The 15,055-nt window shown below is 41.2% G+C and overlaps 1 protein-coding gene across 2 annotated transcripts in view; it reads left to right on the plus strand.

Annotated features, from left to right (window-relative positions):
- The window catches only part of mob2a (MOB kinase activator 2a), a 55,187-nt gene that overhangs the window by 12,703 nt on the left and 27,429 nt on the right, over window positions 1-15,055 (plus strand). The window contains exon 1 of one of the 2 annotated variants that reach the window (XM_057330423.1): window positions 13,330-13,482. The exons of the other annotated variant lie outside the window; for it this stretch is intronic. Coding sequence (XP_057186406.1) covers window positions 13,445-13,482 — 38 coding nt within the window. The 5' untranslated portion in view covers window positions 13,330-13,444. Of the gene's footprint in view, window positions 1-13,329; window positions 13,483-15,055 lie in introns of those variants that run through there. 2 annotated transcript variants of the gene reach the window in all.

Here is a 15,055-nt window from a genome sequence, read left to right on the forward strand (position 1 = left end):
TTCGATACAATATGCCTTACAGTAGTGGAGTAGTGTCACGATATTTTGGACAAAACTTCAAACTGAAATGAAAATAACCAGTTTATTTCCAAAACAAAAACTATTTGCAATACCATTTTTGTTGTACTGTACATACAACTTGTTTTTGAATTGACAACATTCAAGGTTTAAACTTTTAACCGTCTGTATGTCAATTTAAAATAATTGTATATGTCTGTCACTGAGAAATAAACTGAATTTTAACTAATTCTGTTCTTAAAAGGATACTTCACCCCAAAACAAAAATTCTGTCATCATTTACTCACCTTCGAGTTGTTCCAAATCTGAATAAATGTCTTTGTTCTGATGAACACAGAGAAAGATATTTGGAAGAATGCTTATAACCAAACAGATCTTGCTTTATCATTTTATTTTGTTCTGTTGAACACAAAAGACGACATTTTGAAGAATGTAGGACCGAAAACAGTTCTGGGGCACTTTTGACTACCATTGTATTTTTTACTACTATCTATGGTAGTCAATGGGGGGCAAAATCTGTCTGTTTATAAGCATTCTTCCAAATATCTTTCTCTGTGTTCATCAGAACAAAGACATTTAAACAGATTTGGAAGATCTCGAAGGTGAGTAAATGAAGACAGAATTTTTGTTTTTGGGTTAAGGATCCCTTTAATTTTACTTTTAAGAAAGCTAAACCATTGTATACAGCTTCTTAAAGCAGTATAAGCACAAAAACAAAACATTAAAGTGTTTTATTTGCAATACATACCACATATTTGTAGCGCAATTTATTGTGCCACAACTGGCATACTATATGTTATAAGGTAAAACTTTTTTCAACCATTTATTTCAAGTTTACAATCATAAGCATGGACCCGCACACAATAACCACATGAAGCCGGAAGATTTTGCAGTGCGTAGATAGAAACAGGTAGCGAAAAAGTACTGTTGTGGTTTTTGTTGCTGTTTGTTTTGGAGAAAAACTAAATCAAATGGTCCTTTTACCCCAGAGGCCTCGAGCCCAGTTTACTCTAAAAACATAAATCGAGCGAGTTACGTAAGTTCAACTTTCTGCACCAAATAGTTTATAGCGTCTGAGAATTTAGTGACTTTCCTGGCTTAAACAGCATTTGGCTCAGTTCATCACAGCTTTGACTGTGCCTCCAAAACCTTGTTAAGGTAATGAGGTTAACAAGCTCACAAACAGACAAATATTCAATGTTTTATATACGATCTATGAATTGTCCGAGCTGTTAGACAGAGGGCAGTGTGCTTCAGTCGAGGTCTGTGTGGATTAATTTGATTGTGCATGCGAGCCTAAAGGCAACATTTCCAACCGGGAGGTCTGACATTTTTCAGCAAACACTTGCGTCACTCCGGCCACATGGCCCTTGTTAGGTCTGTGTAATGTAATTTGCTGCAGCAGATCGTAAGAAACAACAAAAGCTGAAAAGTATCGTTTTCTCAGTTAGATTTTACTTCATAGGTTGAGTTTGTTTATTATTAGGTGTATTTTGTTGCTGTTGTATTTTTTTACTTACTATTTGTCAGCATATATTTTTGCCTGTGGGTTTTTCTCATATTTAACAAGTGAAATATCCACACCTTAGAACTTTCTCTGATGGGTTCCCCCATGTGGTTGACAAGCGCAATGGGGTATATGCACACGGAGCGATGACGTCCTTCTGCTAAAATCTCTGCCAGCTCTGTTACATCAGGCGGCATAGGGAACAATGGCGTTTCGCTTCGGGATGCACATAGGATTACGATCAACAAAGTGATTCTAATTATTCAAACACTTCGCCATACTTAGAAAACCAAAATAGGAGAAGCACTTCAGACTGTCCTTTTCAAGGTACATAAACAAATATGAAAAAAAGCAAAGTAAACTTTTGCACTTACTAGAGGCATGATCACAGAGGCACTCAACAATGCTCACCCCCAGTGCTGTTGTTGGTTCGCCGAAATTTGAACTTTTTCTTACTAAACACATCGTAATCACTTGGTGAAAAACCCCCTTAGTGCTATGAAAGCGGAAGTGACCTAGCTGGCTGAGATTTTAGCGGAAGTACGTCATCGTCCAGTGTGCATATTCCCTATTGTCTGTTACCAGTGTTGTAAATAATGTCTCTGTACAAGCTACCCCGTGGGAAGCGCAAGACAAGTGAATTTGTTTACTAAGCTGATTGAACTGGCGAATGCAGCAACGTTGTTTGGAAATCACGTCGCGCTCTTCCACCATAGACTGTAAAAAAGATGGACGGCGTGACGCTGCTTCCTTCCATTGTAATGAACTGAACGCAAAAACGTCCGACGATGGGCGCTGACATGTTAAGCAAAAACATCGGTTTGGAGCCTGGGCCTGCGCAGAAGGAACTGTTAGTGGAGCCAGGAGGCGGGACCGCGGTATCAAACTTCCACCCAAACTCTCACACGCCCCCCTAAAATAAGGCAAAAACAACAACTAACGACTTAATCATTTGAAATCGAAAATGAACAGTTGGTTATATCTTCAATCTCCTCTAGAACCTCAGACAGTCTGCTCAGAGAAGCTGTCAATCACAACTGTCAATCATAATGACACACCCCATTTTTATAGCATCCAATTACTAGCTAAAATCAAACTTATCACAAAACGAACAATTGAACATATATCAGCGTGATAACAACTACCTTAAATGATCAAAACCATCTTTCTGAAAATTTTCCTGGAAGTGTAATTTATCTTTTTATTTTGACTCAAGTCGCATTTGTTTACATAGAGAGGGTGGGGTTTATGACCTGTACTGCAGCCAGCCACCAGGGGCCGATCATTGAGCCTGCAGCTTCACTTTTCAAGACGTGTGTCTTTGGCAGGCAGGGAATGGGCGGGGCTCTGTGTACCGACCCGAACACAGAACTTACAGAGTGTGGTTGTTCCCGCTATGAGGCTACTCGGGTAGCAGCGGCAGTAGAATTTGTCTGGTTAGGAGTTGTTCTGACAATTGAGAATCTAGGGTTTTCTGATCATTTTGCCATTGAGTTTAATGTTACATTATCAGGGCTTCCTCTGAGACCTGTGTCAGTCTGCCATTCTGCGCGAGCAATAAATTCCTTATCGGCCACTAAGTTTTCCAAACAATATAATGCCCTCATGGCAGTTAGTGAGGTTAGTCTACTTGAGTTGGGGCTTAGAAGAGCTGGTTTCTGAATTTCATTTGGGGTGAGGGGTGTAACCATATATTGGACATTATTGCTCCTTGGAAACAGGTAAAACCCAAAGCTGTTGTTCACCCCTGGCTCAATGATAAGGGTCAGCTGCTTAGACAAAAATGGAGGCAGGCGGAGAGGAAATGGAAAAACGACAGACCATAGGTCTCATATGAGATACTTGTTAGAATGGATAGTAAGGACTCAGATGCAGGAGTGACGAAAGGCAAAGTTTATTTCAATGTCCAAGAAAACAAAAAATAATCCAGAATGAAACAGCAAAAGTAATCCTGAAGGAAATAGTCCTTCCAGCCGTGCGCCTCGTGTCAAAGTCCACTGGCGTAGAGAGAGAACGAAAAAATAATCCAGAAAAAAATAACAACAATAATCCTGAAGGAAATAGTCTTTCCAGCCGTGCACCTCGTGTCAAAGTCCACTGGCGTAGAAAGAAGGAACCGCCGTTTGAGAGAGAGATCCAAACCGGCTCTCTAAACACCGCCTTACTTTCCCCACTGTGGGGAAACACGGAGAATCAACTCTGGTAGCCGAACGACTGAAATGAGAACAACACTGGTGATCCTTCCGAGAACAAACAAACAATACATCGCCACGCTGAGTGAGAGGAGGCAACGGTATATATAGAGAGGCAGTAATAGAAAACAGGTGTGGGAAATTATTGGCGCTGATGTGAGTAGCTGAAACCAGGAACCAGACGAGGTGTGTTAAAGGGAATCTAACCAAAATACATTAAAAAAGAAAACAAACTAGGAACAGGCCTAACAATACTTAGAGACTGCATGATGTCTTATCAACAGTTTGTTAAAGCTGCTAAGGCACAGTATTTCTCTGATTTAATGTCTAAGAATCGGCATTGTCCTAAAGCATTATTTCGGGTGATTAATACAGCTACAAATTTTGTTTGTCCTTTTGTTTTTGATAATCCGGGGTGAGCTTGTGAATTAAAAAAAAAAAATCACGGGTAAGGTGACCACAATTAGAGCTAGTATTTCTAGTTCTGTTTGTGTGCAAAGTAATTTCCAGTTCCCTCCTGATTCGTTTACTTCGTAGTACATTTGAGCCAGTTTCATTTTTGGACTTGTCAGCAATTGCTCAACATCTCAAGTTAACTTGCTGCTCACTTGATATCATGCCACCTCGTTTGTTAATTCAGGTCTGGGATACGGTGGGCCCTACGATACTCTCTATAGTGAATCGGAGTCTAGCAGAGGGGTGGGTGCCATTGTTTTTTAAGCATGCGTTAGTACAGCCTCTTTTTAAAAAAATACGAGCTCAGACCCGGCTTTGTTGAACAATTACAGACCTATTTCTAAGGTTCCTTTTCTATGGAAAATGCTGGAGAAGGTGTTTCTCAATCAATTATCGACTTATTTGAACAAGTATGACATCTTTCATACTCTTCAGTCTAGGGATGCAACAATACAGTAAACCCACAGTTCAATACGTACCTCGGTTTTTAGCCACGGTTTTCGGTTCGGATGGCTTGGCAAAGTAAAGTTTTTTTTTTTTCATTATTCTAAGCTTAGGTGACAGGAACATGAACATGTTAAGAAGAAAAAAGGTTTTGTTTGCAGTTCTTCTTGGGAGGGGGAGAGGATGTATTTTCTTCCTCTGTGGATGTGGAGGGCACAGGATTCTGTACTAGACCCTGTGTATCAAAAATAATGATCCTTTATTATAATTATTACACCTCCCCCAGACAGATGTATGCACAGGTCAGAACCACAATTATCTCTGGTATAACAAATGTAGTTTTAATAATTATTTTTATCTGTGAAAACAATGTGTAATAACAGATACAACACAATCCAAATACATAACATAACTAAATAGTACCTGCTGTTCATGCTTCAGAATTTCTTGAATGACGTTCCTGTAGAGTGTTTCACGAGAGCCATCATCAAGGTAAGGCAAGGATTTGAATCTAGGGTCTAGGACTGTGGCCATTTGGAGGTAATCCTTAAGATTAGGTTCAGAATACCTCTTTGAAACCTGACACCAGCATCGCAAGCCTTTTCAGGGCCTGGAGCCCACTCTCTCACAAAAGAGTTTCCTCTCTCTCTAGGTTTTCTTCTCTTCCCGTAGCACTCTCGACACGACGGTGTCTCGGGCGAGTCCATACTGCGCTGCCTTCCATAACCTCCACTGGACGTTGCGTCAGCCAGCGACAATAAGCAGGTAAGTCGCAGAGCCATCAAACCTCTCCGAGGTTCCGTCCTGTTCGAGGTGACTGCTCTATCAGCCACCGAACCCCCCCCCCACGGGACGATGAAGCAGATCGTCCCTCTAGTTCCTCTGTCACGGTACTTGGGCGCTTGGGAGTGCACCAACCGGTCGCGATGGCTAGAGAGAACGATCCGTCTTGGCTATGCGATCCAGTTCGCCTGACGCCCCCTCAGGTTCGGGGCATTCTCCACACCTCAGTCCGAGGGGAGAACGCTTACATACTAAGGGCCGAGGTCGCCGCACCTCTGGCGAAGGGTGCCATAGAGCCTGTCCCTCTAGCCGAGATGTCCTCTGGGTTTTACAGCCTGTATTTCATCGTTCCCAAGAAAGGTGGGGGGCTGTGCCCCATTTTAGACCTGAAGTCCCTAAACAAGCACCTCCACAGGTTGCCGTTCAGGATGCTGACGCAGAAGCGCATCCTGGCTTCGGTTCGTCACCAGGATTGGTTCGTGGCAATCGACCTGATGGACGTGTACTTCCACGTCTCCATTGTCTCTCGACATCGGCCGTTCATACGGTTTGTGTTCGAGGGTTGGGCATACCAGTACAAAGTCCTGCCCTTCAGTCTGACCCTGCCTCCCCGGGTCTTTAACAAACTCATGGAGGCTGCCCTAGCTCCCCTCAGAGGACAGGGCGCGTGGATACTCAACTATCTCTACGACTGGTTTATCTTGGCTCACTCGTGAGATCTGTTGTGCACGTCTGGGCCCTCGGGTCAGCCGGGAAAAGAGCAGGCTCTCCCAAGCGCAGAGCATCTCTTATCTCGGTATGGAACTCCACTTAGTCCCTCTGGCAGCGCGCACAGTCAGAACTGAGCTGTCTGAAATGTTCAGACAGACACCAGCAGTCCCCCTGAAACTTTTTCAGAGGTTTTTCAGACTTGACCTTCCTCCGAGCGGGGGTTCCACTCGGGCAGGTCTTGAGGCATGTCGGCATCACGACAGTCGCCTCCCTGCACGGGTGAGGTGCCGTGTGCAACGCAGTGACAAACAGATCAATGCTGTGGTGAAGGGCAGCTTCTTTCAGTTACGAGGGATTGCCAGATTGAAGGGCTTCCTATCTTTAACAGATTTGGACATTTTAATCCATGCATTTATCTCATCTAGGTTGGATTATTGTAATTCTCTTCATTTGGGTTTATCTAAGAGCCTTCTTTCACAGCTGCAGCTGGTGCAGAATGCAGCAGGTAGGCTGCTGACTGGAACTAGGAAACATTCCAGCATCTCTCCGGCTCTGGATGCTCTGCACTGTTGAGTACAGGGTCAAATACAAGGTTCTTTTATTGGTGTTTAAAGGTCTTCATATTTCTTCATCAAATGTAAAGCTTTTGAACTTTGTCTGAAATGTGTTACTTTCTTCTCCCTTGAACATTGATTTCGTACTTCCATCTTGTTCTAGAAAATGACATTTACCTTATACCCAAGTGATGGATGGTGCATGTGGGAGAATCACTTTTGAGTTTTGTAACTCTTTGGCAGACAATGATTTCAAATCTGTCTCTGAAATTATATTGAGCATTAGCACTGCCAAGAACAGAGGGCTGTTGCCCTGTTACCTAGACATAGATTAAACAATCATGGATTCCAGAACGTTTTGTAAAGTCTATTTACCACTGCACTGCAAAAGAGTTTGCATGAAATCTAACCACTTCACTAGAAATTAAATGACAATTTCCACCTGATAAACTTTCGGGGCCCTATTTTAAGGATCTAAGCGCATGGTTTAAAGCAGTGGCGTTGCCAGATTTTTTTTTTTGAGGGGGCCTGTCTGTAAATGAGGGGGCCATTATGTATATGTATGCATATGTTTCCATCTATTAAAGGTGCAGTGAACTGGCCCTTTTTATTGTTTTATACTATTGTCTGATGTCTACTTATGACGTTCGCGTGGTTTTTACATTCGAAAACATCTAAATCAATAAGTAATAGGCTATTTTCTACCCTGGTTTTGAGTCCGGCTGGAGAAACACTCGGTTTTTAAGGGCGGGCCGCATAGAAGACTTAGAGTAAACGCCCACTGTTATGATTGGATAGCAGCTTACGTAGTTGACTTAGTTGGAGCCTTCTGTGAATTTGGTTAGACACGTAACGTTACGTAACTTGATTTTACTCAAATTTACGGACTTCTTTCCTGGATGTGATGGCAAGGCTTTGCGTATAGTTTGTATAGCCTACAGTTGTATGGTGTTTAATGATATATGCGATCGCGGGTCTCAAATTTTATAGTTTTCATGATAAGTAAACAAACGGTAGACTCCCGGTCAAAATGACCCAGCACCAGAAATAATATCAAAACACTTCAAAACAGCCTCCATTATTCGCAAACGGTGGATAAAACCTTGAAAAATTATATATGAGCCCGCCAAATCACAGAGATGCCGATTACAGTTATTACAAATGACTAGAGGTCCCCAGGTATCAGGGGATATCAAGCGATCTCTAACAAAGCAATAGTGATGCATAGTACAAATATGTTTTACTCACATAAGATTGCTACGCCATTCCTATTGGATCCAATATTGATGGCACAGAACTGCTTTTTAATTTTAGTCTCTCCGCAAGGACTTGTTCAAGGAATCCGCGTTGAAATGAAGCGAACAAACGCTCAACGTGAGCTGGAATGTCTTTAAAAATTAACTTCAACCACGCATTCCTACTGTCGGAATCCGAAGGAAGGTTATGCAGCGACTGTGTTCTTCCACAACCAGGCACTGCACAATATTTTGCGATCTTTAACGGCATGATGCTTACACTCGCTCTATCTGGTTCCGTGCAGATTGTGTTCAGTACTGTCATGCGCGAACCAGTGGGCAGGGCTCGAGAAGTAGGCGTTGATATTCTTCTGTGGAGGCGGTGTTCAACCTATCTATAGATAGGTGCATTCCAGAACCTGCCGTTCACTGAGCCTCGTGTCAATAACAGTTGTTATTTGAGTAACAAGGGTGTTTTCAGGTCTGACACTTACAGAATGTTTGCTTGAATTAGGGCTGTCACGATTATTAAATAATCATCTCATCGTGATTGTTTGACCTCATCGCATGTTTCAGATCATCGCAATTATTGCACATTTCTATAGAAGACACTAGGGTGAGCTGTAGTGCATCTGCATATTGCATATTTTATTGTAACTAAAGCATGGTAATACTTGTAAAATGTACCACCACAACACAATCACTTAAAAAAAAAACTAAAGCATATACCATAAAAATAACCTGCAGTACAATTTAATATTATTTCAGTGTGAAAACCAGTCTACCAAAATCTCATTAACATAGAAGTAAACTTTTATTGTAGTCTTGCAAGTGAGAAAAAAACAGACTAGAAGCTTTTCTATGACTGATAGCATTTTAATGGTGGCTTCAATTCACTCCTGATCAATTTACAAGTATTTGGCGGTTGTATTATTGACAGGTAAAAGCCTAAACCTTAAGTATGATGACCCAATTTTTTCCTATGTATTTCCAAGAAAAAGAACATAGTCTTTATATTCAGAACAATATGGTTGTTTCAAAGCTGAATAAAAAATGTATGAGAATTAAAAGTCAAAGCTCTAAAACAGTCAATTAATCGTCATAATCGCAATGATTTATTAGACAATTAATCGTCAGCCAAATTTCATAATAGTGACAGCCCTAGCTTGAATATGATTCCCTCTTATATAACAAAAGCTCGGGTTAAAATTATGGTCCTAGTTCACTGCACCTTTAATAAAATGATACACTTGTATTATACAGCTCATTTCACCGTTTTAGCAAACATAAACATAGCCTAGCGGTTCTTAATCTGGTCCTAGCGACTCCCCGCTCTGCATATTTTGTGTCGCTCTCTCGTTTAACACACCTGATTTAATACACCAGCCGGTTAGAAGAGCGCTCCATGAATTAACTGTGTTTTTTTACAGTGATCCCGACACAGTGTTCACTGCTCTCTACTCCCTGCACACAGGAAACCGGCTGAAGTTTGCTTCTGAAGTTTACTTCAGAACACGAATTTGTACATGACTGCCTGCAGCGTCTTCACACAAGGACAAAACTTACTACGGAAGTGAAGGGTTATTTAACCGCAATTATGAGATTTGCATAACGTTAGTAGTCATGTTTCGTGCACTTCAATGCCCTTTATGTCCACTTCGCAGGGCTCTTACTGGCGAATTGAACAAACCTCTGAAGCTGTAAGAGACGCATACAAAATATGCAGAGGGGAGTCGTGAGGACCAGGAATAAGAACAGCAGTAGCTCAGTGGCTACCAGTCAAACCCTTGGCTTACCTTTTACATGACATGGCGGAGTGATCAAGGGTGAGAAAAGTTTTCTGTTGAGAAAAGTCTTTCGACACTACAAGAAGTCAAATGCCGTCTACTCGTTTTCTTCTTGCTCATCTTTTTGTAATTTATTTAAAAAAAAGACGCACAACACATGACATAATCAAACCAATAACTTTGAAAACAGCGGGGAGTACTGATTGGTTGATCAACCAGAGTAACAAATCAACAATTCCTTATTTTTTATTTTAATTGATCAAAAATCTGAGGGGGCCGTACATGTAAATGAGGGGGACTGGGTCCCCTCAGGCCCCCTCGTGGCTACGGTACTGGTCTAAAGCGCACGGCGCAAGTGCACTCAGGGTGTGTCCGAATCCACTTTTGCTAGTTTAACGATAGAAAAACGGTCAGCGCGCCCGGGCGCATGGTCTAAATGGGTTGTCCCTATAGAGGGTATGGACGTGTCGTTACTTTACCATGTGAACACCACGTGAGCACGCCGGAGCGCACCCTCCTGGGTGGCAAAACACTCAGCAAAATGACTGCTTACAATATCAGGAAACGCAATTCCGCGCAACATTTCAGTGTCCAGGAACACCTGATTCCTATGTAAGTAGTAGAATCCGTAAGGATCACCGTCGAGTCCAGCTGCTTGTAATTTCAGCAAATAATTGCGTGTGTTAGTCCTTAGTTTCTTTGTTTCTCCTATTCTCCTCAGCCAATTTGCTGGGTGTTTTGCCACCCAGGGGAGCGTGTCCCAGGGCGTGTCCTGACATGCTCACGTGGGAAAGTGACGTGAATGCATGCCCTCTATTCTCTTAATGAGTAATGGGTGTTTTTTGGTCGTAACGTGGATCCAATCAGAGTCTCATCTCTCATTCCCTTTAAGAGCCAGTTGCGGTCGCACCATGGCGGATTCTCTATTTACAGGGTGGAATTTGCAAGAGCAAATACTGGACTCTTCTCCAGAGAGGAAACACATCTGCTCATGCGTGATGTAAAAGCGCACGAGCTGACCATCTACAGGACAACCCGTATTTTTATCTTTATGTACACAATAATAATCTTTTACATTGTAATCCATTTATATTTGGCATGTTTGTGTGCTGCTGCGCTTCCCTCTGTCCAAGTAAAATGAAAGCGCATTGTGGACCCACCCAGAGGCGCATTTTCTACGCGCTCTTTAAATTACAAAAAATTATTGCGCCATTGACTTCAGACTTTAGACCAGGTTTGAGTTGGTCTATGGCTCAGTCTATTTTCAGTTCCTCAAAATAGCAACGCGCCAACAATGCGCCTGAAAACACCTCTTTTTTAGACCAGCACACCCACGGGCGCACAAATGAGCGCAAATGCATTTGCTATTAAAACAACGCAGTGCAGGACGGGAAAATGAGAACGTGTGGCCTTGCGCCACATTGCGCCCAATGTACGATAGGGCCCTCGTTTTACAAGATCTTTCCCTATGTAAATATTGCTCCAATTTCCAGTTAGTTGAACTTTTAGGTGACAGTTAGTTGACATGCAGGATGCTGTGTTTATCGGTCATGTGTGGGTGGAGTTTTGTACATCAAAACATCCATCCTTCTTCACTTATTAAATTGTTTACGTAATGTCAAATGTGACCGCACCTTTAGTTAGCTATAAGTCCTTTTCAATGTTTGTTCAGCATCCTGTTACTGTTAGACAACAAGAGACCAAGCCTTATTAATATTCAAAGTCACAACCAGATGCATTGTTCTTATGACACAAACTGGGCGTGGTGTAAGGAGGTGTGTGTTAATCATTTATTTTGCATTGTGTAAATACAGTAGTCGGTCTCAGAGGTATATGACTGGTTTGTCCCGGTGCTCTGATGGTTCTTGCTGAGGATTGTGTATCGCAGACTGCAGTCTCAGGAATCAATATCTCAAGACACTGGCAGCAAACTGTAATTATAATGATGGTCCAGCCAACCAGCCAAGCTAGAATAACCAACAGAGAGAGAAACACATTCATCATATTCTGTCTGACTGCCACACAAGACCTGCACTGAGTTAGTTAGAAGCTCTTAGTAGACATTTTCTCATCAAATTCAAATAACAAATAAATAAAGTATCCTTGATCAAAGGGCACAATGCTGGAGATCTTATCTCTTTTGTTCATACATTGTCTGTGTTGGGATGTATACCAGTAACATGTTTATTATGTAGCTCATCACTGCACTCATCTTTTTATGTGAAATATGATTGGCGAAATGCCTTCAATCGAGCCTAAATGAGCCATAAAAAACACCTCAAACTGTTTTACAGAAACACTGTGGGGTGGTTTCCCGGACAGGGTTTAAGCCTAGTCACAGACTAACCTAAATGTTAAAGGTGTCTTGATCAAAAACAACTTGCTCTGACATATCTTAAATATCAGTGCGATGGATTTGTCTCAAGATGCACATCAGTAATGTTTTTTTGTAAAGTATGTTTTTAAAAATGACTTGAATACTCTAATTTAACTCCCGGTTTAAGTTAATCCCTGTCCGGGAAACTGCCCTTGTGTGTCTTTACTGTTCTAAACAAGAAGACTTGTGATTTTTAGCTAACTGGGCAAAATTGTGCATATAGACATGCTTAGCAAACCTCCCAATGTAAGGTTTGTATGAGTAGTATTGTTTTATTCAGATGCCCAATTACAGTTATTTGCTTTTATTATTAATAGAAAAACAAGTTTTAATGTTTCAATATTACAATATTTGTGTTTTCTCTTTATTATGACGGCTAGGTGGTCTGATAAATTTAAGCACTGTACATCGGAGCAGGGACCCATAACTTTTAAATCAGATGTGATCTTTTCACTTGGGCCAGTAAGTAACCAGAATACTGCAGCATAACAGTGAGTTTTGTGTGGACAAACAAAACCCTTGCATTTTCTTACAAAAGTGAGGCAGTTGATTATGATGGCAGTCCATCTACTGTATATCATATTCTTTTCGAAGTAAATGTTACTTGGCACTTGGTTTAGTCATTCTTTACATGATTCTTTACAGACTGTTGCATGGACATTCACCCATCTTCTATTTTTAGTCCGGCACTTTTAGTTAAGTGGAACCAGACAGTGTTGCTGTATTGGGTGGGGTCTCATGGTTTAGAGTATCTTTAAGCATATCATTATCCCTATTTATATATATTCCCAATATATGTCTTCCTGGGAAACATCCGAGACTTAACACAGAAGGATCCCGTGAGCTATACTGTAAATGTTTAGTTTGGGAACCTAATGGATGTTGAAACGTGTGTCTTTCTCAATAGTACAGAGTGACAGACTAAACTAAATAAACAAACACACACATACACACAAATATGTGTCATCATACCTTATCGTGATATTGCTAATATATTTAAACTGTTTTTATCTATAAACATACAGTATGTATAAAAGTCGATCACGTTGATTGAAAAGACGCTCGCTATTTTTGTGTCTCTTTTCTCACAACAAATCATACTTGTGCTTTGTTTTCGCCACAAGCAGCTTAGGTCAGACAAAACACAATGTTTTATTGCCATAACTCCACAAGCACACAATGAAGTGTTGTTCGTCTCGCTCTCATCCCCCTGTCTGATTTTTAAGGCATTCCCACTGAGGCAAACGGACATGAGAGGCGGTCTCGTACGCAAACGTCTTCTCTTTGTGTTTTAGCAGCTTACTGTAAAAACTGCCCGTGTGCTTTGCAGCCCGAATCGATACAGCTCTGGATTTCATCGTCAAACTTTTAAGGTCCAAAATGAGGTTTAAACGGAACGGTTCGTACACGTTGAATAGGTAAGCAGTTTATATTACGACTATAAGGGGATATTGGGACAAACATGGGTACGCATTGTACTCGAATGACTTGAATGTAAGTTTTTCCTCTGGAAACAGTGCGAAGCGGCATCTTTCGTTTGTTTTAAACGCGTTGAATGTTACTTTGAGGCGCGAGCTGCGATATTTGTAGCGTTCGCGTTTTGTTTCCATTGTTGCCTTGCGTTCCGTTAAAGCCACATGTGTTTCCGTAAGGTCACCCAGGACATTTGAATCACTCGTTTCCACTGTATGACAGACTCGGATAAATGCATGTTGAGTTTAACACGACTGAACAAAAGCGGATGTTTTATTCAGGTCAAATAGGAAAGGCACCCTGTCACCCACATGCGCCCTGATTTGGGAGTTTTCTGTTAGTTTTTAACAACTTCTCTGGTTTATACGTTTGAGGTGTCTCGTAACGAAACGTGGAAGTCTATCAGAGCGGCTTTTGTCGTGAAATAATATTCTGCTTTTAGATGGGAGGGGTTTCGTTCCCATTTCTATTGAGGGAACCGAAACAAACGCATAGCATCGTACGTTTCGACTGCCACCCCGCAACTGTTATTCATTGGTTTCAATGGGTCGAGCGTTTGGGTTTTGAGTGACCGGTTCATTCATGAACACATATTAGGGCACACGGCACATGCTCTTTTTCTTTATTTAGTCTACACGTTCAATCTCATTTAACTTATTTTCTTTTAAATTAATGTGGTCTTTTTTATGTGTGTTTCATTCAGAATGTATTGCACTCACCATCACATTAGATCATGCAGGCGCATTTCCTCTCCCATCTTTCTCTCCACTGAGTTTTATCTCATTGTTACTTGGGTCTGTTTCTGATATTAGAGAGAAAACGATTTGGGAGAAACAGTTGTACCCTACAGAACTCTCGTGACAAAGGTAAGGTTCTTATGGCAGGCGCTGTTGTCTCCAGAGGTTTTGCTCTGTAAACGCTGTATGCTGCTAGGGATTACGTCATCGAGTCTGAGAGAAAATCACTGTGGTTGCTGTTTTGTTAATGCATTGAAACTAAGGTTTGAGACAAAGGCATGATGTCTTGCCGCTCTCTGTGGTTTCTGTGGTAGATTGACATATAGTGGGTGATGTAATCTGTTCCTGAGGTAAAGTAATTGATAATCTGGTATGCATATTTACATGCACAAACGCTTGAAGGTTCTTTCTTGGGCATATGATTTTGTTTTACACAGACAGATCAGAACCAGAATTATTAAAGACTGTTATATAAGACTGTGTCACTTTCCTTTAATTTTTCGGTGAATTACAAAAGAAGATATTTTGAGGAATGTCTCGGTGGAATGTGTCGATAAATCCAACCAACGTTCTTCAAAATATCTTCTTTTGTGTTCTGCAGAAGAAAGAAAGTCATAATGGTTCGGAATGAAATGAGGAGGAGTAAATGAAAGTAAATAAATAGAAATATATTGAAAATAAAATAACAATGACATTTGAACAGTATACTTTAATGTGCAATGTCTTGTGCAAACGTTTTCATCTAATTGTATTTTTAGTAGCTTAACCACCATAGTTTCCT

This window comes from Triplophysa rosa, linkage group LG3, assembly GCF_024868665.1.
Source record: "Triplophysa rosa linkage group LG3, Trosa_1v2, whole genome shotgun sequence".
NCBI lineage: Eukaryota > Metazoa > Chordata > Actinopteri > Cypriniformes > Nemacheilidae > Triplophysa > Triplophysa rosa.